The sequence below is a fragment of the Crocodylus porosus genome, unplaced genomic scaffold (genome assembly GCF_001723895.1).
Source record: "Crocodylus porosus isolate Cpor-Errol unplaced genomic scaffold, CroPor_comp1, whole genome shotgun sequence".
NCBI lineage: Eukaryota > Metazoa > Chordata > Crocodylia > Crocodylidae > Crocodylus > Crocodylus porosus.
Window position 1 is genome coordinate 84,627,550 of NW_017728906.1, and position 20,456 is coordinate 84,648,005.

At 45.4% G+C, this 20,456-nt stretch overlaps 3 protein-coding genes across 3 annotated transcripts; 2 read left to right on the forward strand and 1 right to left on the reverse strand.

Annotated features, from left to right (window-relative positions):
* Window positions 1-3,351: 3,351 nt before the first annotated feature.
* Window positions 3,352-5,743, forward strand: LIPT1 (lipoyltransferase 1). Its single transcript, XM_019529477.1, has one exon. The coding sequence runs from the start codon at window positions 4,058-4,060 to the stop codon at window positions 5,186-5,188; it is 1,131 nt and encodes a 376-aa protein (XP_019385022.1). The 5' UTR covers window positions 3,352-4,057; the 3' UTR covers window positions 5,189-5,743.
* Window positions 5,744-6,442: 699 nt separating this feature from the next.
* On the reverse strand, window positions 6,443-11,375 carry MITD1 (microtubule interacting and trafficking domain containing 1). The gene is made up of 7 exons (XM_019529478.1): window positions 11,176-11,375; window positions 9,286-9,387; window positions 9,020-9,156; window positions 8,855-8,941; window positions 8,142-8,257; window positions 6,733-6,793; window positions 6,443-6,661 (listed from the first exon to the last, which is right to left on the reverse strand). The coding sequence occupies exons 1-7, from the start codon at window positions 11,309-11,311 to the stop codon at window positions 6,566-6,568; spliced, it is 735 nt and encodes a 244-aa protein (XP_019385023.1). The 5' UTR covers window positions 11,312-11,375; the 3' UTR covers window positions 6,443-6,565.
* A 66-nt stretch (window positions 11,376-11,441) lies between these two features.
* MRPL30 (mitochondrial ribosomal protein L30) lies at window positions 11,442-15,943 on the forward strand. Its single transcript, XM_019529479.1, has 5 exons — window positions 11,442-11,527; window positions 12,759-12,839; window positions 14,565-14,711; window positions 15,600-15,673; window positions 15,761-15,943. Exons 1-5 carry the CDS (start codon window positions 11,486-11,488, stop codon window positions 15,891-15,893), a joined length of 477 nt encoding a protein of 158 aa, XP_019385024.1. The 5' UTR covers window positions 11,442-11,485; the 3' UTR covers window positions 15,894-15,943.
* The last annotated feature ends 4,513 nt before the right edge of the window (window positions 15,944-20,456 follow it).

The following is a 20,456-nucleotide window of genomic DNA, read 5'->3' on the forward strand; positions in this document are numbered from 1 at the left end:
CAGAATAGGTGGTTGGGAAAGGTAGAATCCTGAGTTTCACATAATGATCTAGGAAACAAGGATGCAACTCTCTCCCAGTGAGCTCTGCTTGCCATAGCAGTGGGGAGGGATAGAGGCAATTGCTACCATCAGCTGGACATATCACATTGCCTAAAAAGCCCCCCCGAGCCTGAGGAACTCCCCAAGGGTCGGTTCCTCCAGAATTATGGACACTTTTGGCTATAAAAAAGGATCAGGCCCCTATTGCTAATCTGTTAGTGTTGGGATTAAGTCTTTGCAGTCATCCATGAGTTCTGTCAATGCTGGACCTTGTAATCAAGAACAGCAACAAAATAAAATGCTGCACCTTGACATAGAGCTAGTTGGCTCTAAATGGGATAAGTTGGTTCACTGCTAACCTGATCAGTTTGCCTGACTGACTGGCTCTGGCTTCATACAAGCCCAAACAGCTGAACTAAATATAGCAGTTCCTTGATTAACCCTCCATTCCTCTGACTCTAATGAGGAAGAGGAAAGCAGTTCAGCTATATGTAGCAGTGCTAACAGTCACATCAGGCTAACATGCAGTCTGAGAAATGAGAGAGGATCTTACATCTAATGGAAAGTGCTCTGAGAAGTTAGGAAGGCAGGTAGAATTGCTCAGCTTAAAATCTGGGTTGGGCCCATGCCTGGGCTTTTACAAAGGTCCTGTCAGGTTACTAACATCCAGAAGCAACCCAGCTTTGAGCTGGTAAAACTTTTAACAGAACTTTTCCTGCACATCCCTGTGCAGTGGGATGGGTGCTGAGTTTCAGAAGAGACGGCCTGCTTCTGAGTCACCTACAGCTTTCCCCACAGCACTGGGGTTTCCTCAGAGGTCTTCCATCAAACTGAGAAGGTCCAGCTAAGCAAATGAGGTTACTCCCTTCATGTTCCATTGAAGAGAAGTAATAGAAAACATCAAGGCAGTTCTGTTCTTTGTGCAACTTGCCATAGCTTCAGAGGCTGTGTCCTTGTCACAATAAGGCTCCCCGGGGCAGGGAATGGGGCACTGTACCATTCTAACCCTAGCCAGTCAGCACTGCACCAGGCCAGACCTTCTTCTCAGGCTTTGAACAACTACTCACAGGACAGGATCAAAGTGTCCGGCTTTGATACAGGCCTATTTGATTTCATAGGAACTAAATCTGTAGCAGCCAAAGAGGAGACTGGTTATGGGGAGGAAGAGTTATAAAATGGCTGAACTGGCAGAGTCATTGTAAAAGGAAGGACCTTTTGGTCATGTGTACAACCTGACACTCATCTCATAGATAGATTGTCCAGTCACTGTCTCGTTCCTCAACAAGCAGGGATTGAGCTCAAACTCCTGACCTTACTGCAGCGATCAACATCACGTCTTCACTTGTGCAAACATACTTTCTCTTATAGTTCTGCCAGGGAATTGCAAAAAAGGAAGAGCATCACCAACAGGGTCCCAGGTGGCTTTTGTGTTATTGGAACCAAATGCCCCAGCCAAAAACCCTGCCCAAAATGCCAGTCCAAGCATCAGCCTAAAGGGTTATACTGTGTCACTGATGACATCTGGTGGCCAAAGACAAACAGATCACTGTGCTGAGAGCTAATCAGATTCCAAGTGCTTTTGAACAGTGGGGAGTCAATCTGTCCCTCAAATTAACCTGGCACCTTCCCTGAGTGCCACACCAATCCCCTTTCCTTGCTCTGCTTGATCTGCTGCTTGGCTTTCCTCCCCCGGCTCCTCACCCAAACAGCTGCTCTGCTTCTTGCCCCCTGCCGTGTTCCCCGCTGCCTGATCCATTGCTCTACATCCTGCTCATCCTGCCTAATCCGCCGCCCTATTTCTGGTCCCTGCCCTGTGGTCCTGGTTGCTCAACTCACTGCTCTGCTTTCTGCTCCCTGCCCAATTCACTGTGCTGTTTTCTGCTCCCTGCCCTATCTGCCACTGCACTGCCTGCCCCCATCTCTTTTTCTCTGGGGAGTCTGCGATGAAGAAGGCTGCAATGTGGGGGGGAGGGAGGGAAGCTACCAGCAGGGTACCACAGCCCCGGCTGGCAGCGTCCATTTTTTTTTTTTTTTTTTTTTTATATTAAAAACATTTTATTAGAAAAAGCTGTCACTATGAAACACATTAAGAAACACTACAAGTAAACAAAACGCACCTGAGGTTTCACAAAGTTAATACAAAATCACTTTTCCAGGCCCCACGACAGACCCCTTCCCCCTGCTTGGGGCCGGTCCCCAGCAACAAGCAGCAGCCCTGGACAGCTCAGCTCTCGGACAGCTCCTGGCGAGGAGCCCCGAGCCCTGGGCGGGCTGCAGGCGCCGCCCCAGCAAGCCCCTGGCGGTAGAGGTACGACTCGTCAGTGCTCAGTGTCACCCGCTATCCCTTCCCCCTCCTCACCCCTCCCTCCCATTCAGTCAGGAGACCGGAACTCAGGCGCCGGGGGCCGGGCGGGGCCGGAAGGGTTTGGGAGGCGCACACGGAAGCTGGGGTACCTTCGTGCACCCGAATGACCCCGGCGCGGCGTGAGTGGACCTGGGGGGTGCTTGGGGCGGGGCGGGAGGGCTGGCTCGATCCCGGCCGGCCTCACTGGAGCCACTGGTCCTGCATCTGTTGTGTGTGGGGCTAGGGGCGCAGCAATTCTCGGGCACGAGCCTGACCCTGCACTGGCTCCATTTAATTGGGGCGGGGTTGGAGCAAAGCAGGAAAAACGCCGAGGTCACCTCGGCAACGTCCTTGGCCCAGGTGCCTCAGAAAGCTTTCATGGCTCAGACAGCATGACCTTAGGCCTTCCAGCACAGCAGCAGGCTGCCAGGAGGATAGAAACAAGTCATTCTTTCATGATGCCAAAGTAGAGCACAATACTGAAAATCGCAGATTGCAGTGACAGATTTACCATTACCTTTAAGCTGGTTTAACAGCACCTTGGTTTATATCTATCTATCTAAAATTATCTAGATATAGATAATGTCCACAGTGGGTTTAAATCTGTCCTAAATCTAGTTAAATTAATGATGTGATACTTTGTTTGCCAGTGTGGCTTAGAAAAGTTATCAATTCAGACAGATAAATTAAACTACTCATAACTGAAAATGTAAAAAAATAAAAGTTTATTCCATAGACATAAGTACAGTACATGCAGTTAAGGAAAACAGGTTGGAACAGCTGTATGAAGCTTTTAGAAATAGAAATAGGAAGAGAAATATTTGGTCATATTCTTATGTTTAGTATGGAATATCCACTGTGGTTTCATGACAAATCAGTCACATTATTCAGCGCAAAACCAACCCTAGAAAAATAATAGTTTTAGAATAGATAGATCTCTCTCTCTCTCACTACATATATATAGCTAGAGTTCTGCATTTAAGTACCACACACACTGGCTGTTTGTGGTCAAAAAGCAATCTGGCAAATTCTTGGAGGGAAAGGGGCAGTAGGAGCTAGTGGGCACAGGAGTCAGTCTGTACAGCCTCTGACTTTACTTTCTAGACCTTAAATGCCAGAGGCTGTAAGTGGGGGAGGAACAGTGGGGGGGGACACCCCTTGTCATACACAGTTCACCATCCCTTTCAATATTTGCTTTCCATCATTGTGTGACACACACCTATTTGTTACACCACTAGGGGGGCATGGGTCCACCAAATAACACTAAAAGCCTTTCTTACTGTGTGATGCAGGAGACTAGGCAAGGCAGACCCATGGTCTGACCCCATACCTGGCAATTCTTATGTCCCATGGCAAGAGGAAACAGGTGCAAACAGCTGTAATACTTCTCTCTCCCCTCCCCTGCCCTCCTTTCAGGCTATGTGGAATGGAAACTCAAGCCACCTGCAGCCTCAGCTCTAGTTTTGGATAAGGGTCAGTGGAAGTACGCTTTGGGAGAACTTCCTTGTAATTCAATACACTTTACGGCTGAGGCCTAATTACACCAGAAAGATGGTGTTTATGCCCTATGACTGTCTCTGGGAATGTATTTGTATCAGAGGAGATTGGATTATGCAGATCCTATAGCACACTGTAAGAGAACCATTTTCCCTTCCACAAGTTGTTCAGTACTTTATGAAGAACATGGTAATCCGGGCATCTCTCAAGAACTGGTTTCAGTTATTTTATGTCCACAAGTTTCCTGCAGCTGGCTTCAAAACTACAGCAGATGGAGCGATCATTCTACAGTCTGTTTCTAATGACATTTACCAAAATTTGGCAGTGGAAGACTGGATTCATGATAACATGAACTTGGAGAACAGGCAGGTTCTGTATCTCTGGAGGAATTCACCTACTGTGGTGATTGGGAGACACCAGAATCCCTGGCAGGAGTGTAACCTCAAGATGATGAGGCAGAAAAATATAAAACTTGCCAGAAGAAGAAGTGGGGGAGGAACAGTGTACCATGATCTAGGCAACATCAATTTGACTTTCTTCACATCCAAGAAAAAATATGAAAGAATGGAAAATCTAAAACTGGTTGTTAAGGCTCTCAAATGCCTGAGACCACAGTTAGACGTACATGCTACTGATAGGTGTGACCTCTTGCTGAATAGGAATTTTAAAATTTCAGGGACTGCTGCCAAGCTAGGAAGAACTGCTTATCACCACTGCACCTTACTCTGCAGTGCAGATAGATTTCTTTTATCTTCTGTGCTAAAGAGCCCTTACAAAGGTATAAAAAGTAATGCCACTCCTAGTGTGCCTGCCTCAGTGAAAAATCTCTTTGAAGAGGATCCCACATTAACTTGCCAGATAGTTATGGATGCCATTGCTGCAGAATATGCCATCTGTCATCAAATTGATCACCATGTCACCCTCATAAATCCAACTGATGAGACTGTGTTCCCTGGAATTAATAATAAAACAAAAGAACTACAAACCTGGGAGTGGATATATGGCAAGACACCAAAGTTTAGTATTAGCACCTGCTTTAGCATGGTGTATAAACATTCTTTCCTTGAAGTTAAAGTAGATATGGATGTAAAGCATGGAAGAATCGAAGTTTGTAATATTAACTTGCCAGAAGAATGGCTGCCACCCGCACTGTGTGGTGAACTAGAAAAGAACCTAATTGGCAGTAAGTTTTGCCGGAGTGAAATGACTGCATTAGCAAGTGCTCTGCTAAGATCATGTCCACAAGACTATGAGGTGCACAGGAGGTGGAATCTGTTATATGAGAACATGACAACGACACTCATGTGATTTTCATAATGAAAATGCAAGCTATTTTTGCTGCTGATTCTGGGTGATTAAGCATGTGAAAAATAAGCAGTATTTTCACTAGTTTGGAAGTTTATCTTCTAGCACTAAGCTTTTATTGAAGTAATTGTATCTTTACTTCTTCATTGTTCCGTTGAAATCTTGGAGTCCAGTTCAAGGCTGATTACTCCCTCATTAAATGGTTCTTAAAACTAAATTGCTACACTACACTGATTTCCATTACTAAAGGTCTGGCATCTATTTAGGGACTCAAGACCATGAATAAAGTATTTTTAAGCAGGTCAGTATTACAAGACTGCAGAGAAAGTGACTTGGAAAACTATATTAGACTTGGACAGAATGACAATTTTCATTTAAAAAAAGACCTCTAAAGCCACTATTATATCTTATGAAGTAGTATTGTGAGAGCAAGCCTCAAGATTTATTTCAGAGTAATTTCTGATCACTTGAAATGCATAGAGTATTCCGCGTTGTCTAACTTTTAGTTCTGAACATGAAATTTTGCATACCAATAAATAGGCCACAAAACTGTGACCAGCTCAGATGTACTGCAGGATTGGTTTTAAGTCCTGTTTATGGTCAGCTCAGAGAGCAAGAAAACCACTATGTGGTGGAAAATGACTGAACCTCAGTTAAGGAAACCAAATAGGTTTAAATCCTGTCCTAAATTTGAAGGATACCTGCCTCAAAACTGGACTACATACTTAGGCAGTCTGATCAAATATGGCATATTGCTTTTAGTTATTTTCCTTTTTACAGGTATATGATACACATATTCTTGTTAATACTGAAAGAGGGATTCACAGAATCGGATAGCCCCTTTAAAGGTTTGTTTAAAGGAAACTGTATCACCACTGCTAGTTAGAACCTTACAGAAAATTTTGCACAAATATTTTATTGACTTTTGCCTCCCTCTAAAACAGGGCAGGGAACGCTAAAAAAAAAAAAAAATCTGCTTTAATTTTCCAGTTAAATCCTTTATCACAGCTTAGTTAAATTCTTAAACCCAGAATGTCTTAAGCGTGATTTCATATTAAGGTGTTTATCTAGTTAACGTCTACATAATTGAATTGGCTGTACTGTATCAAAAATATTAAATTTGTGAGTTTATTCTCTTTATAGAAAATTGTCTCCCAAGTGCTATAAATTAATAATGTGACACTTTGTTTAAAGTCTTTAGCTAGTGTGGCTTAGATAAGTTGTCAGTTCAGAGAGATGAATTAAACCACTCATAACTGAAAATGTAAAAAAATAGAAATTTATTCCATAGAAATATATACACTACATGCAGTTTAGTAAAATAGATTGGAACAGCAGAATTAAGCTTTTAAACACAGTAATCGGAAGAGAAATATTTGGTCATATTTTCTTTGTATGGTTAGTGTGAAAGATATCCACTGTGGTTTCATGACATGGCCTCAAATCAAAGTCACAGTATCCGATGCTAAACTGACCCTACAAAAATAATAGTTTTAGAGTAAGCCACTTCATAGTTCAAAGAGAGTCAGAAGTCAGGGCATACTTACTTGAGGTTTCTTAAAATAATCAAGTCCCCTTCCAATCTTGATCATCCATCCATTGTTGAACCTATTTTAAAAATCCTCTATGTCACTCTATTCACAGATGTTAAAATCCCAGATATATTAAAAAAAGTAATCATCTTCAAAAGTTATGCAGCTGTTCCAGCTGGTTCAGTCACAATTACTAAGCAGAGAACTGTGTAAATACAGTAATGATGCATCTCGAAAACTCAATTTCAGTTTCCAACGAGATAGTACAGGCAGTCCTCAGACTTATGATGCAATTGGTTCCTGAAAACCACGTTTTAAGTCGAAACATTATAATTTGGAAACAATTTTCCCACAGAAACAATGTTATAAATGGGGGCTTGGTTCCTTTACGATGCTGGATACAGCTGCGTCCAGCTTGTAAGTCTGTTGTGGTGGAAGGGGATGGGGAAAGGAAGAGGTGTGTGGGAGGGCAGATCAAGGTCCCCCATGGTGAGGGAGGAGCTGGGGCAAGTTGCTTGTTTGGTGGCTCATCTGGTCGCTCTCGCTGCTCGTCTGGGAGGGCATGGAGGCGTGTGCCCCCAGATCTGCATGGGGCGGGTGAGGTTGGGGCTCCACTGGAAGCGGGACCTATGCCATCCTGCAGCTCACCCAGCTGGGGCAGGTGGGCGCAGAATGGGGCTGCTGTGCTACCTCCGGACAAGCTGTAGGCAGCGGCGAGAGCTGCCCCCACCCTGGACGAGCCACAGCTCTGTCCTGCGTCCACCCTGTCCCAGCTGGGTGAGGAACTACAGGGCATGTGGGGGGTGAGGGATGTGCCCTCGGGGTAGGGTGGGCGGAACCATGCTGGGCTGCACCCCTGCATAGTCTCTGCTCCACCACCTGCTCTGCCCCGCCGCCCACTCCAATCTGGGGGCACATGCCTGCCCATGCCCTGCCACCGCTCGCCCAGCTGGAGCAGGGCGGGTGCAGGGGTGGAGCCATGGCTTGTCCAGGAATGGGACGCAGCTCCTGCAGTTTCTTGCCCCCCCCCCACCAAGCCCTCTCAGCTCGAGGTACCAGACAAGCAACTTGCCCCAGCCCCTCCCTCACCACAGGGCGGGTCTTGATCTGCCCCCCACCCCACATCCTTTCCCTTTCCCCTCCCGTTCTACCACAAGACTTACCAGCTGAACGCAGCTGTATCCAGCATCATAAAGTTGAAACCCACGTTGGAAGGTTGAAACAGTGTGTCAATTTATAAATCTCTTAAGTGCCGTTGGTCATAACTCCAAAAGTCATAAGTTGAGGACTGCCTGTATACTCTTTCACTACTTAAAGAAGTTGGTTTCCACTTTTGCCAAGATCTTTAACTATAGTTATAACATAAAAAAAAAAAAAAAAAAATCAAATAATTTGGGATTAAATTGATTTTCAGCATTACCAACCTAATTTCTCGGTCATGAATTGAAGTTGAAAAGTAGACATCCAGTTTTATTCCACGGTTCTTTACTGATTGTTGTATCTGTTCCAGGGCACTTGTTTGCTGACTCTTTTCACTGCCCTGTTAAAAATAAAAATTGTTGCAGCTCATGCCCTTGGCCTAGCTGGTGAGTGCTTTGTTTCTGTCCCACTCTTGCATGTGTTGTAGCTATTTATCTTCCTCAATTTACCAACTCCATGAAGGAAGCCAGCAACACGTTCTGGACAAGGACTTGGGTCTTTCCCCTAGTCCTGCTGCTAGCTATGCTGCCTCTCCAGTTCTCTGGATTAAGATTTGGGATAAAATGAGTCCAATGAGAATGAAGGATTTTTAAATTGGTATAATTCCGAAGTGACAAATATAAATCAGGCCTTCCTTAATATAATGTTTGTCAGCTGAGTTTTAATGGTTTCTCATAATAAACATACAAATTGGACAGTACAAACAGTTTTCAGTGTCATTTCCACGTAAGATTCCATGGGAGACTTTATTATATGTGGGTAAATATTTGAAATTATTAAATTCTTGGCTTATGTTAAATTCTGTGAAAAAGTACAGTGTTCTCCTTATGTTCCTATTTACCTTCTTGCATTTACTATAACACACGGGATATCCATTTGATAAATACCAACAGGATTAAAAATCCAAAACCTACACAAAAATGCAGATAATACTTACTTCACCACAAGAAGTGAGGAGATGGATTGTTTTCACTTTGCAGGGCCCTTTAACAAGCATCTCACAGAATCTTAAGAAGTTGTACAACTGTAAAAGTTACAGTTTATTAAAAACTACAAAAAAAATCTGAGTTATAGCTACAAGTCAGATACAAAATCCACTTGCCTGATGAACACGCCTAATATAAGGATCCTCTACCCAAACTTCTGTAACTGTCTCATTAAGGTACTCTTGAAATAGTTTTTCATAGCTAAAACCTGTTGCATTCTCTTCAATTTTAATTTGCTTGTGGCATTTACCATCTAAAAAAAGAGAATCCTTTCACTAAATAAGACAGCAATAATGCACATGCATAATTGAACTGCCACACAATCTTCTTGTAACTGTTCGTATTCACAAATGCATCATCTCTTTACATTTAAATTCCATACCTTCTTTCTCTTTGTCATTACGCTTCTTAATCTGTTCAGCTCTATCCATGTACTCCATTATTTTTTGTCTGTAATGATTTTTTTTTGTTTCATCCTTTGTTGCTGCAAAGCAAAAAAGGTATCAGATTTACATGCTAGTTTTCAAAGAATGTAACATAGTAATTCATGCTTTTCATATTTTATTGTGTTTATCTCAGATGGGCTTCTTTAAGCACATTGAGAGACTTAATTTAGTGGTTTCCGTGCTAAATGCACTGGATGCTTGTCAAGGGACACTTCTCCAAATAAACTGACCCTTCAGGAGCTGGAATCTTTTGCATGCTGTTTGGTAAATCTAAAGAGTCTCTATAAATACTAACTTACCAGCAGGAATCTGGGTTTTCTGTTCACCATGGAAAAACAATTTTCTCTTTTTAAGGACAAAAATGCAAATTTTCTCCAAAGGAGAAAAACATGGGAAATGGTGAATTTCCCCTTGCAGGCTGGCAGAGTTCCAGCCGCCAGCGGCTGCTTGTGGAGCGGGGAGCAGGAAGAGAATGATCAGGCAGGGGGTGTCGTGTGCACACATGCATGTGGCAGCCTGGCAGCACAGCTCCCTCCAGGTAATTGAGGGAGGAAATGAGGCCCCCACAATGAGGGAGGGTGGGGTTTTTTAAGTAATATATTTTGTGTTCCAGTACAAATCATACCCATTAAGCAGAAGCCAGTCATTCCAAAAACCGTATCAATGGAGCAGGCAGAACTCACCGTTCTAAACACCAGATGTGGCGCTACAACTGGCAAGCATCCTCCACCACAGGCTCTCACCCTGGGACTTCAGATACTCCTAAAACCATTGGCAGGCATCCCACATGCAGGCCCAAACCCAAAGGTCTTGGGATTCAGATACCTGCACTTGATCTTAGTCCATAAGAGGTCAAGGGAGGGAGTCGGGTAGGGCTGGGATTTGGGGCACTGCCCAGCCAGAGCAGCGTGTGGGGCCCAGGAGGGAATGCACAGCCACAGGGCCCAGGTGGGAAATGGGACTAAGCCACAGGCAACTTGTCCAGGGATGGGGTGGTGGTGGGAGGGTGGCTCCCTGCCACTGTGCACATTCCCAGAAGGGGTATGGGGAGGGGCACATACCCCACGGCTTTGTGCACAGGGTGGGTGTGGCCTGCCCACTGCAGGCCCAACCAGTGGGACCTGACACTGCAAGGCAGAGTGGGGCGGGGAGGCTTGGTGCCACCACCAGGAGCCCCATGCTGCCCTGGCAAGGTGCCCCCTGCCTGTCCAGCAGCAGCGGGGTCCCTGGCACAGCATTGTCCTTACCTGGCAGGGGAAATACCCTGACTGAGGTAATGCAAGTAAAGTGGCACTGTGCAGTGCGGGGGTTGCACCCTTGTCTGCTTGCAGACACGGCTCCCTCCAGTCAGCTTCCCAGTGCCCAGCTTCCAGTGGGAGGATCTTGGCTACACACGGACTTTATGAAAATGGGAGACTTCTCCCTAGTCTGCTCCTCTGGCCATTCAAGCCAAACTTGGGGGCATCCAAACCCCAAACTTTTGGGCCTGCACAGGGATGCCCGCCAAAGGATTTGCAAGCATCTGAAGCCCCAAGCAGGGTGGAGGATGTTGCCAGTAGTAAGGCCACATTTGGTTCTTGAATGATTTGGGATGGATTTGGCTGGTTTGACTTGGACATGAAACATTTTTCCTTAGAAAAATAAGGTGAAGGGGCTGCAGGCCGGCAGCTCCGGGTAGGCACATGCCAGGGTCTCCCTCCGCTCGCACAAGGGGCAGGCGTGGGGGTGGGCGTGAAGCCTGTCGCATACACGCTCCTGGGAAGGGTTGGGACAGGACCGGACCGGGCGGGGAGAGAGGAGGCTGCAACTGCCCCCACCCCGCGCACCTTTCATGACTTGCATCAGCAGGTCGATGCCCTCCTGGTAACACACGAGCGCCTCCTGGAACCGCAACCCCGCATCCAGCTCCACCGCCCGCCGCAGCGCGGCCGTGGCCGCCGCCTCCAGCCCCGTATCCGCCATGGGGCTGCTGGCCTTCCCCCAAAGCGCGTAATGCGGAAGCGGGGACCGAACCAGCGCGCGATGCCGGGCAGTGCTTACCGCTCCCGCGCCGGAAGGAGCCGACGCCACCCGGAACCCAAGTGCGGCGGCTGCTGCGCCCCCCACCCCCGCCGGAAGTAAGAGCTTGGAACGAAGATGGCGGCGCTGAGGCGGGCCGCTACCTCCGCGGCCTGGGAGGTGAGGGGGGATCCTGCCCGAGCCCCAACTGTAGCCTCTAACGCGGCCCCTGGGGTCTCTGCTCCCCTACTTCATCCCAGCCTGGGGTTTCCTGCTGCCGCGTTGGTGGCGCTGAACCTCTCTCCTAACCAGCAGCCCCCTGCTGGAGGGGTCCCAGCTGCCCTTGTCCTGACAGAGTGACTCAGGCCCCAGTGCAGGCTGGAGGGAAAAGGGTGGGCTTGTGGCATCTCCCCCCCACCCTGGGCTGGGGCTGCCACACCGTGCCAAAAGGCTTGGCCATGGCCCACCCCTCTTCCCTCCAGCATCTTCTGGCTGCTCTGCCCCTGCAACCACATCACCATCCCCTGTGCTGCTGACTTGGGCCCTCAAAAGGCCCCCTGTCCCCTTCCCCCGCTGAAGGGGCAGGCAACCTCCCTGGCTCCTCTGCCGAGCAGCAGCCCCAGTCCTGCAACCCTGACTTACCTGCCTGCAGCTCCCTGCCTACAATTGCCTCTCCCCCGGCACCCACCAGTGGATTAAAGCAAAAACCTGGACATTTGCTCAGATTTGAAAAACCCACCCGTATGGAGATAGGAGGACTCAAAAAGAGGATGTGTCCAGGAAAACCTGGACATAGGGTAACCTTACTTGGGAACCCCAGGGAGAGTCAGGGATCTAGGCAGTGCCAGGGCTTGTGCCTTCATTTCTTAAATACAAGGTGCCTTTACAGGTTTGTAGTTTTAATTTTAATTCATTTTATTGTTACTGTTGTTGCTATACTTACCTAGCAGGGGAGACCATGATCACAGTGGTGGTTTTCCCAGGGTGAGGCTCGTTCTTTGCACTCCAGGCCGACTAACCCCTGCAAGCTTCCCAAATGCAGGAGACTTAACTGCACAATTTTACACACACAATGTGGGGAGAGGGGTTGCTTTTTTGCATTCCACTGGGTTGCTTCCCAGCCTTTTTGTTAGGAATAAGCAAGACTAAGGGGAATCTGGGCTCTGGGCTTGCATGTAGGACACTTGCCACAGATTTGGGGTGTATCTGAAGCCCTAGACGAGTCTGAAATGAAGGATGCTTGTCCAGTGGTAAAGCCACACAGACTTGAACAGTTGAGCTTTGCTCAGATGGAATTTGACTGTTGAGCTGTGCCCAGTAGAAGTGGGAACTGATTTGGTGAAATTTCAAAAAGAAAAATAGCCAGTTGTTGTTTTGTTACTGCAATTACTACTGCCATTATTATTTTTAGAGTCTGGCCAAGAGCCCACAGTCTGTGTTTTGGGCCGGAGGGATTCGCTATAAATTTTCAAAGTCACGAATTCCCCCTGAGGTAAGTGTGGTGTTTAAAAATGCTTGGGCCTTTGAAGCTTTCATTTATAGCTTGCTTTTCCTTTTCTTTTCTTTTTTCCAGTGAAGCATGCGGGTAAAGGTTAGGGTGGCCATCATAGAGGACATTCCGGTTTTCTCTTACTCTGTCCTCTCTTGGTACAAAACCCGACACCTTTATGTCCCCATTTTTCTCTCAAAGAGAAAAAGAGAGTTTTGTATGGACAGAGGACAACCGGACTACCCTCCATGATGGCCATCCTAGTAGAGATGTGTAGCCTTTCTGTTCTTAAACTGGAGAACAACGTGTTTAAAAAAAAAGCAAACAAAATAAAACCACTTCATTAACAAATGCAGTGAAGTAAGTCACACATGTGACATTGAAAAATAAGAGGTGTGCTTTTTGGTTGTACTGAATTTTTCCCTCATATTTCTGCATGAGGAAAATAAATACTGTCTAGCTTGAGATTGTACTGTATTTTCTTGCATAGAGTAAGTTCCACAACATCATAGAAGCCTTATTTCTGAAAGGCAGAATGAAGCAGGGGAGAAAGATCTTTTCATGTAGTAAATTGAGTAGCAGCTGCTGGGAGTGGAGCCTGCTCGTTGTTCTGCTCCCTGTGGATTCCTGCAGATTTTACTTTTGGTTTTACCCCATCAGCAGCAAAACTTGCTCTTACCTTGTTTCTCACATAAGTTGTGCACTCCTGTTTCCAGCAGGTGGTTTTTGGGGGGAAAGTGCATGTTGTTTGCAAGGACATACAGTCTTGTTTCTAAGTCAAGGCCATTTAAAACTTTTCTAAGCTGGTTATACTTCAATCATGGGTCAAATTTTAGGTCTCAGTCCTACAGCTGGATCTGTGTGTATGGATTATGGCACCTATGAGAGTCTCTAATATTTCTCTGTATATATCATATTTACTGAATCAGAGACCACACTGAATTTAAAATGACCCTCCTATAATTAGATTATATACATGGAAAATGTATCAATGTATTATATTTTCCATGTAGAAAATCTAATTATTGGAGGGTTGTCTTAAATTCATCTTCTTCATTCATACAGTGGGGAAAACGCTGGCAGGGGGTCAGGTGATAGGATAGCGTGGTGTGTGTGTATGGTGGGGGGTCAAACAGCTTGACCTCTGCCCCTCCCCACTGACTCTTGCTCTGCTCTGCCAAGCTCTGGCTCTGTGTGAGCCTGGGCAATGGAGCATGGCCACAGCTGGGATTAGTAGCAGCAATGGTGATGTGGAAGCTCTAGGGCCTGGCCAGAGTTGCTGCTTCTGCCACATCTACCAAGCCAGGCTGGGACTGTGCTCTGTGCCCCAGGCTGGAACGGGGCCAGAGCAGAAAAAGGGTAGGCAATGGCTGGGTGGGAGGAAGGTAGAGGAGACCTAAGATCATCGGGGGACAGGTGGGGAGTCTTGAATTCAAGTAAATACAGTAATTGTAGACTATGGCTTTAACATCATTGCATTCTTCTGCAAAATCTGATGCAGCCATGATTACAAAAATGTTATAGAAGCAAAAGTTGCTGTTTTGGCATTGTGAAAGGGAAGTTAATTTGATTTCCACCCCCACCCCCCCATTTCCAATATTTTTTCTTGTGCAAGGCCAAAGTATTTGTTATTAATATGTTATTGTATAATGTAATGTAAAGTTATTAAATGTAAAATTATTAAAATGTTTGAAAACAAACTCATGTTTTTTAATTGCTTATTTGTAGGTGTTTCAACCAAAGCCTTCAGATCATGAAAAATATGGAGGTGATCCTCAGCAGCCTCACAAATTGCATCTTATAACTAGAATCAGAAGTGTAATAGGTCGGCCGTACTGGGAAAAGAAGATAGTAAAGGATTTTGGATTGGTTAAAGTATGTTTGCTAAATGAATTTAATATTTAATGTGCAGATCAGAAATAGAATTAACTTAGATTTTTGAAGGTAAATTCTTTTTCAAATTTTTATCGTAGTACTCATTTTTATCCTTTAGGGGCCAGATCCTGCAAACATGTGCAGGTGTGCCTTCACTACTTGTGGCAGTCAAGCTGAGGATGGGTAGGTTTGGATCTGTCCTGCATGACTGTTAGTGGAAACTGGTCATGTATAGGGAAAGTCGAACAGCAATATTAAGATGGTCTTGCGTATGTGAGGAGAAGTTTACTCTTCCATGTTCAGTAGCCAATAACATAAGTATTTGTAAATGCTGACCTTGCTTTTATTTATGGATCATACTGTTTAGGACAGGGGTCAGCCACTTGTAGGCCTGCAGGCCAGATTCACCTAAGTAGAGATTAGTTCTGCCCCTTGGCAGCTGGGAGACTCAGCAGCATACTCTAGTGGGAGCAGCGGAGGGAGTCCTCCCCGGGGTCCTTATTGCCTGTCTTGTTCCATATCCCCTCTACAGCATTTGCTGATCATTCGCAGTGTGAAGATTTGCAGCCCATGGGAGGGTTGGGTTGCAGGCAGTGGCCCACAGCTGCAAAATGGTGGGCTTGGTGAATGTGAACGCACAAGGATAAAAATTAGTTTCTAGTAAATGGGAATGAGATCAAATTAAATTTATCATCTTAGTTGGGCCTAGTGATTTGATTGGTTCTAGATTTTCACTTCTTTAGATCGATTTATTTTTCTTTAATGTATCTATAGCCAAATCCTTTATTGGTACAAAATTAAAATGTTAGCTTAATGCATTGTTCTCTAGGGGTTTGCATTACTATCTGAAGCACATTTGTAAAACTTTCCATTTTGCTTTATTTTTAGGCACATCAGCCCAAAGTTCACAAAAATATTCCTTCTGTGAATTCAAAACTCAGAGTCATTAAACATCTGATAAGGTTTGTTAATTGTTTCTTTAATCAGCAGTATTAAACAAAAATTAATGAGCATGGCAGTGTTTTTAAAATGAGCTCTCTTGCATGTAGAGTGCAGCCATTGAAGTTACCGCATGGGGTTCCGACAGAGGAGGAAATGGGAGACACCTATCTTAACAGCAAAGGAGAGCTAATAATTCGGCAGCGTCTGAAGCCAGTGGAGCAACAAGCAATTGAGTCATAATATACACTGACTAGTCTCATTTTGATCAAATAAATTATTTAATATGTACATTGAAGCTGTGTTTATTAAGAAAGGGTTGCAATGGAACTTAGCCCCTCTGTGCATTATGTAATATATTGCCTTGTTGTAACTGATTTAAATAATTATGTAGTTGTCATATGAGCAAAGACTTGGGATTGGTAGGGGGAAAACCCCTCATCTTGGATTTTGAGTACAAGGGGAGGGTGATGTGTGAAGCAGGTGGCTGCTGTGACTTAGACTGGCTACAACAATCAAGGACAATAAAAAGTCCTTTTGCAGATACATAACAAGCAAAAAGAAGGCGCAGAGTAGCATAGGGCCTCTGCAGGACAAATCAGGTCAGTTGGTGGTTGATGCAGACAAAAAGGCAGAGCTCTTCAACAAGTTCTTCACTTCAGTATTCTTTAATACTGACCAATACAATCCCCCCACCTTGAACATGGATGTCCAAAAGGCACCAGACTGCCAAAGGTTAGTGCTGACTTAGTTAAAGAGCACTTGGAAGGGCTGGATGGGTACAAGTCAGCTGGCCCGGATGACCTCCGTCCACGGGTAATGAAGGAATTGGCCAGTGTCATTGCTGAGCTGCTGGCACAGCTGTTTGAGCTCTCATGGTGCTCCACACAGGTCCCTGAGGACTGGAAAAAGGCCAATGTGGTACCCATTTTTAAGAAGGGGAGAAGGGAGGAGCTGGCTAACTTTTGGCCAGTCAGTCTTACCTCTATCCCTGGGAAAATACTAGAAAAAAATCATCAAAGAGCATATTTGTGAAAGCCCAGCAGGGGAAACCATGCTGAATGGAAACCAGCACAGGTTCATCACAGGTAAATCCTGCCTGACAAACCTTATAGCCCTTTATAACCAGGTCACACACTGCCTTGACACAGGAGTGAAGGCCGATGTCATGTACCTGGATTTTAGGAAGGCCTTTGACACAGTTTCGCATCCTATTCTCATAGGGAAGCTAACAGGCGGTGGAGTGAATGCCTACACAATCAGGTGGGTGGCTAACTGGTTTAGGGACCACACCCAGAGAGTGGTGGTTGACAGGTCATTTTCAGCCTGAAAGGAGGTAAGCAGATATGTCCCACAGGGTTCAGTCCTTGGGCCAGGATTATGTAATAACTTCATCAGTGATTTGAATGAGGGTGTGTTGAGCACCCTCTCCAAGTTCACAGATGATACCAAATTATGGGGCAAAGTTAATACACCAGAGGGCGGGGAACAGATACCAACCTGGACAGGTTAGATCAATGGGTGGGATGAAATAGGATGCAATTCAACAAAGATAAATGTAAGGTACTCCACCTAGGAAGGAGGAATCCCCAGCACAGCTACAGGTTGGGGGATGTCCTCCTCAGCAGCTCAGAGGCTGAGAGAGATCTTGGAGTCATAGTTGACTCCAAGATGAACATTAGCCGCCAGTGCAATAAGGCCATCAATAAAGCCAATCGCACCTTATCGTGTATTAGCAGATGCATGACCAACAGATCAAGGGAGGTGATGCTCCCCCTCTAATGCAGCACTAGTCAGGCCACCATACTGTGTCCAGTTTTGGGCACTGCACTTCAAGAGGGACACGGAGGATCTGGAAAGGGTTCAGAGGAGGGCCACCTGCATGATTAGTAGTCTCTGTGAAAGACCCTGTGAGGAGAGGTTGAGAGATCTGCATCTCTTCAGCCTATACAAAAGATGGCTGAAGGGTGACCTTGTGGCCACCTATAAACTTATCAGGGGAGGATAGCAGGGAATTGGGACTGTTTACCAGAGTGCCCTAGGGAATAACTAGGAATAATGGGTGCAAACTAGTGGAGAGTAGATTTAGGTTAGACATTAGGAAGAAATGTGTTACACTAAGGATGGCCAGCATCTGGAATGGGCTTCCCAGAGAGGTGGTGCTATCACCTAACTTGGAGGTCTTCAAGAGGAGGCTTGACAATCACCTGGCTGGGGTCGTCTGACCTCAGTCCTCTTCCCTACCAGGGGCAGGGGGTCAGACAATGATCCATTGGGTCCCTTCCGACTCTATTAATCTATGACTCCGAGCTTGGGTTGGGGCTGGAGTCATTGCCACAGCAGCTGCCTGCCCCCCACCAATCTCCAACAGTCTGTGGCTCCCCCTGGCTCTGGCTCTGTTCCCTCCTGGGCACAGAGCATGTAGAAGCTCTGGCTTCTGCCCAGTCATGTGGCAGCAGCAGCTCTGGCCTTGGGATGCAGTTGAGTGGCTGGGCAGGGGCCAGATCTTCCATGTGCTCTGTGTCTGGGGGCAATGGAGCTGGAACTATGCCTGACAGTAAACAACAGGAGGGGAGGCAGAAGCTGCAGGCAGCAAGGGGTGTAGAAACTGCTTGGGGGGAGGCAGGCCACAGGAGGAACAAGTGTGGGGCAAGGGGCCTGCTTGGTTCCTCAGCTGTTTGCATCACCCCATCATGTCCCCCTGCTGCTGGTTTCCTGCTGAGTTCAAGGTGACCCTCTGATAATTGGATTCCATACATGGGACACTGTAACAGATGCATAAATGTTTCATATATATAATCTAGTTGTGGAGTTGTCTTGGATTTAGGTAAATACAGTACATTTCCACATTATGGTTTGCACATTTCTTGCATCCAGAGGCCCAAGTTCAATAGCGCAAGATCAGTATTGCTACTCAGGAGGAGGTTTATGCCTGTAACTCTTACTACATTTCAGTACTGTTGTAGTAGTTTCCAGGTTTTGAAAATTTAGTGGCCGTGAAGCATGTATGCTGGTCATAATTAGCTAGTGACTATGGGCTATATAGGCTAGTCTACAGTAGTGCCAGCGTTGGTGGCTTAGGACAAAGTTGTAAGCTTGGCTTAAATGAAGGGCCCGAAAACTGTTTGTGAATGATTCCAAAGTGAACTTTTGCTGAAACTGACATATCCAGCAAAATGTGGGAAGTAATAAATATGCCCAGGTAATCTAATAGATTCTGTTAAAGGCTTAGCAGGAAGTCACCTACAAGTCCTTGAAATAATCTAAGCACAGCATATTGTAGTTTTAGCTTAAGTAGAGCTTGCTACAACTTGATAACATTTTTATTTTAACAGGTATACTTTTTTAAAATGTCTTGGATCTAAGTTGTAAAAGCAGTAACAACCTTACTTGTAAACACCATAATATGAGGAATAAGCAAACAGGATGATGATTAACAGTGTTCCAAGAAAGACCAGAAATCCTGCCATCCGAAAATGTTAATCTTTAGAGTCCAGTTTCCAGGGTTCCAGTAATGCAAAGGGATTTTGAATTAACCAGTCAGAGAATGATGTTGGAGGTATCTAGTATAAATATGGGGTATGAACTAGGAGAGGTATTTGGAGAACTCAGCACTTCCATGAAAGTCTGTATGTCATCTCCCTTCTGTGTCTCCCCAGGCACTACAAGGCTTATATGTTGTGCTATCTCAGCTAGCCAAGTGGACATTGGGATTAGTGTGTATCTTGTGGTTTCAGTGTAACCAACAAAAGATCAGGCTGTAGGCCTTTCTCTTACTGCTTTTATCCATAGCCACCCTACAAATGTGTTAGTAATCAGGTAATAAAATGTACAGCATACTCTGATTTGGAAAAATCTATCACTTTATGATGCATGAATTACAGTCAAAATGATAAAGTTGCTACTGTAAAAATTGTATCATTCAGTGTCCCTATATGTGTGTGAAACCCATTTGCTGACAAGGCAGTAAGCACATCTCTTAGAGCAGTGTAGAGAATAATTAATGTTAATGCTTGTGCTCAACAGATGAGGTATGCTAAAGTAGTAGGGAGGAGTTGCTTGCTTTCATCAGCTAGTCTGAGGAGGACTGCTGAAATGGAGAATGAAAAGTACCAATAACAAACACAAACTAGGTGTTGATAGAGACTTGATACAAGTGGCTGAAGTGTTGTATATAGAAGAAGGGAAAGGTGGGGAAGACTTGTAACAGGAGTTGGGGAGTGGTTTATTTGAGCCTGGAGAAGCCACTCTGAGCTAGAAAGATAGTTTGGCAGATGGGCAATGAGATGCAGGAGAAGCTGGAATGTGCTACTCAGTTCTAGCAGCTAAAGCAGGGGTGGGCAAAATGCAGCCCAGGGGCTGTATGTGGCCCACCAGACCATTCTTTCTGACCCACGGGGCTCCCCCAAATTTAAGAAAATTAATATTTATCTGCCCCTGGCTGCATGTCATGCGACCCTTGATGGTTTGCGAAAACTCAGTAAGCGGCCCTCCGCCTGAAATAATTGCCCACCCCTGAGCTAAAGGCACTCAGCAGTTGGATTACCTTGCAGCAGTCTCATGAGTGCCCAACAGAGGGAACCCAACCACACTGGAAATACATAACATGGTAGTATGTTTTAATAAATGCATGGATCTAAACTGAAATAAATACAGCTGCCACGAATGATGCACGGTTCCTCGGTGACAGAGGAAAAGAATAGGGAAATAAGAAGTGAAGAGGAAGTTTGTGTTTGGTGTTACTCTGGCAAAACATGTTCAAAATGTTAGAAATGGAGTGTTGTTAGAAATGCACAGTTTGCATCT

Bases quoted from the DNA above. Each gene is read 5' to 3' on its own strand.
- MITD1 (XM_019529478.1), bottom strand. From the start codon at position 11,311: ATGGCGGATACGGGGCTGGAGGCGGCGGCCACGGCCGCGCTGCGGCGG. The intron at 9,157-9,285 runs GTATGGAATTTA...CTCTTTTTTTAG, and splicing joins TAATGACAAAGAGAAAGAAG to ATGGTAAATGCCACAAGCAA. The intron at 8,258-8,854 runs GTAAGTATTATC...TATTTTTAACAG, and splicing joins TCCTCACTTCTTGTGGTGAA to GGCAGTGAAAAGAGTCAGCA.
- LIPT1 (XM_019529477.1), top strand. From the start codon at position 4,058: ATGAAGAACATGGTAATCCGGGCATCTCTCAAGAACTGGTTTCAGTTA.
- MRPL30 (XM_019529479.1), top strand. From the start codon at position 11,486: ATGGCGGCGCTGAGGCGGGCCGCTACCTCCGCGGCCTGGGAG. The intron at 14,712-15,599 runs GTATGTTTGCTA...CTTTATTTTTAG, and splicing joins AGGATTTTGGATTGGTTAAA to GCACATCAGCCCAAAGTTCA. The intron at 15,674-15,760 runs GTTTGTTAATTG...TCTTGCATGTAG, and splicing joins GTCATTAAACATCTGATAAG to AGTGCAGCCATTGAAGTTAC.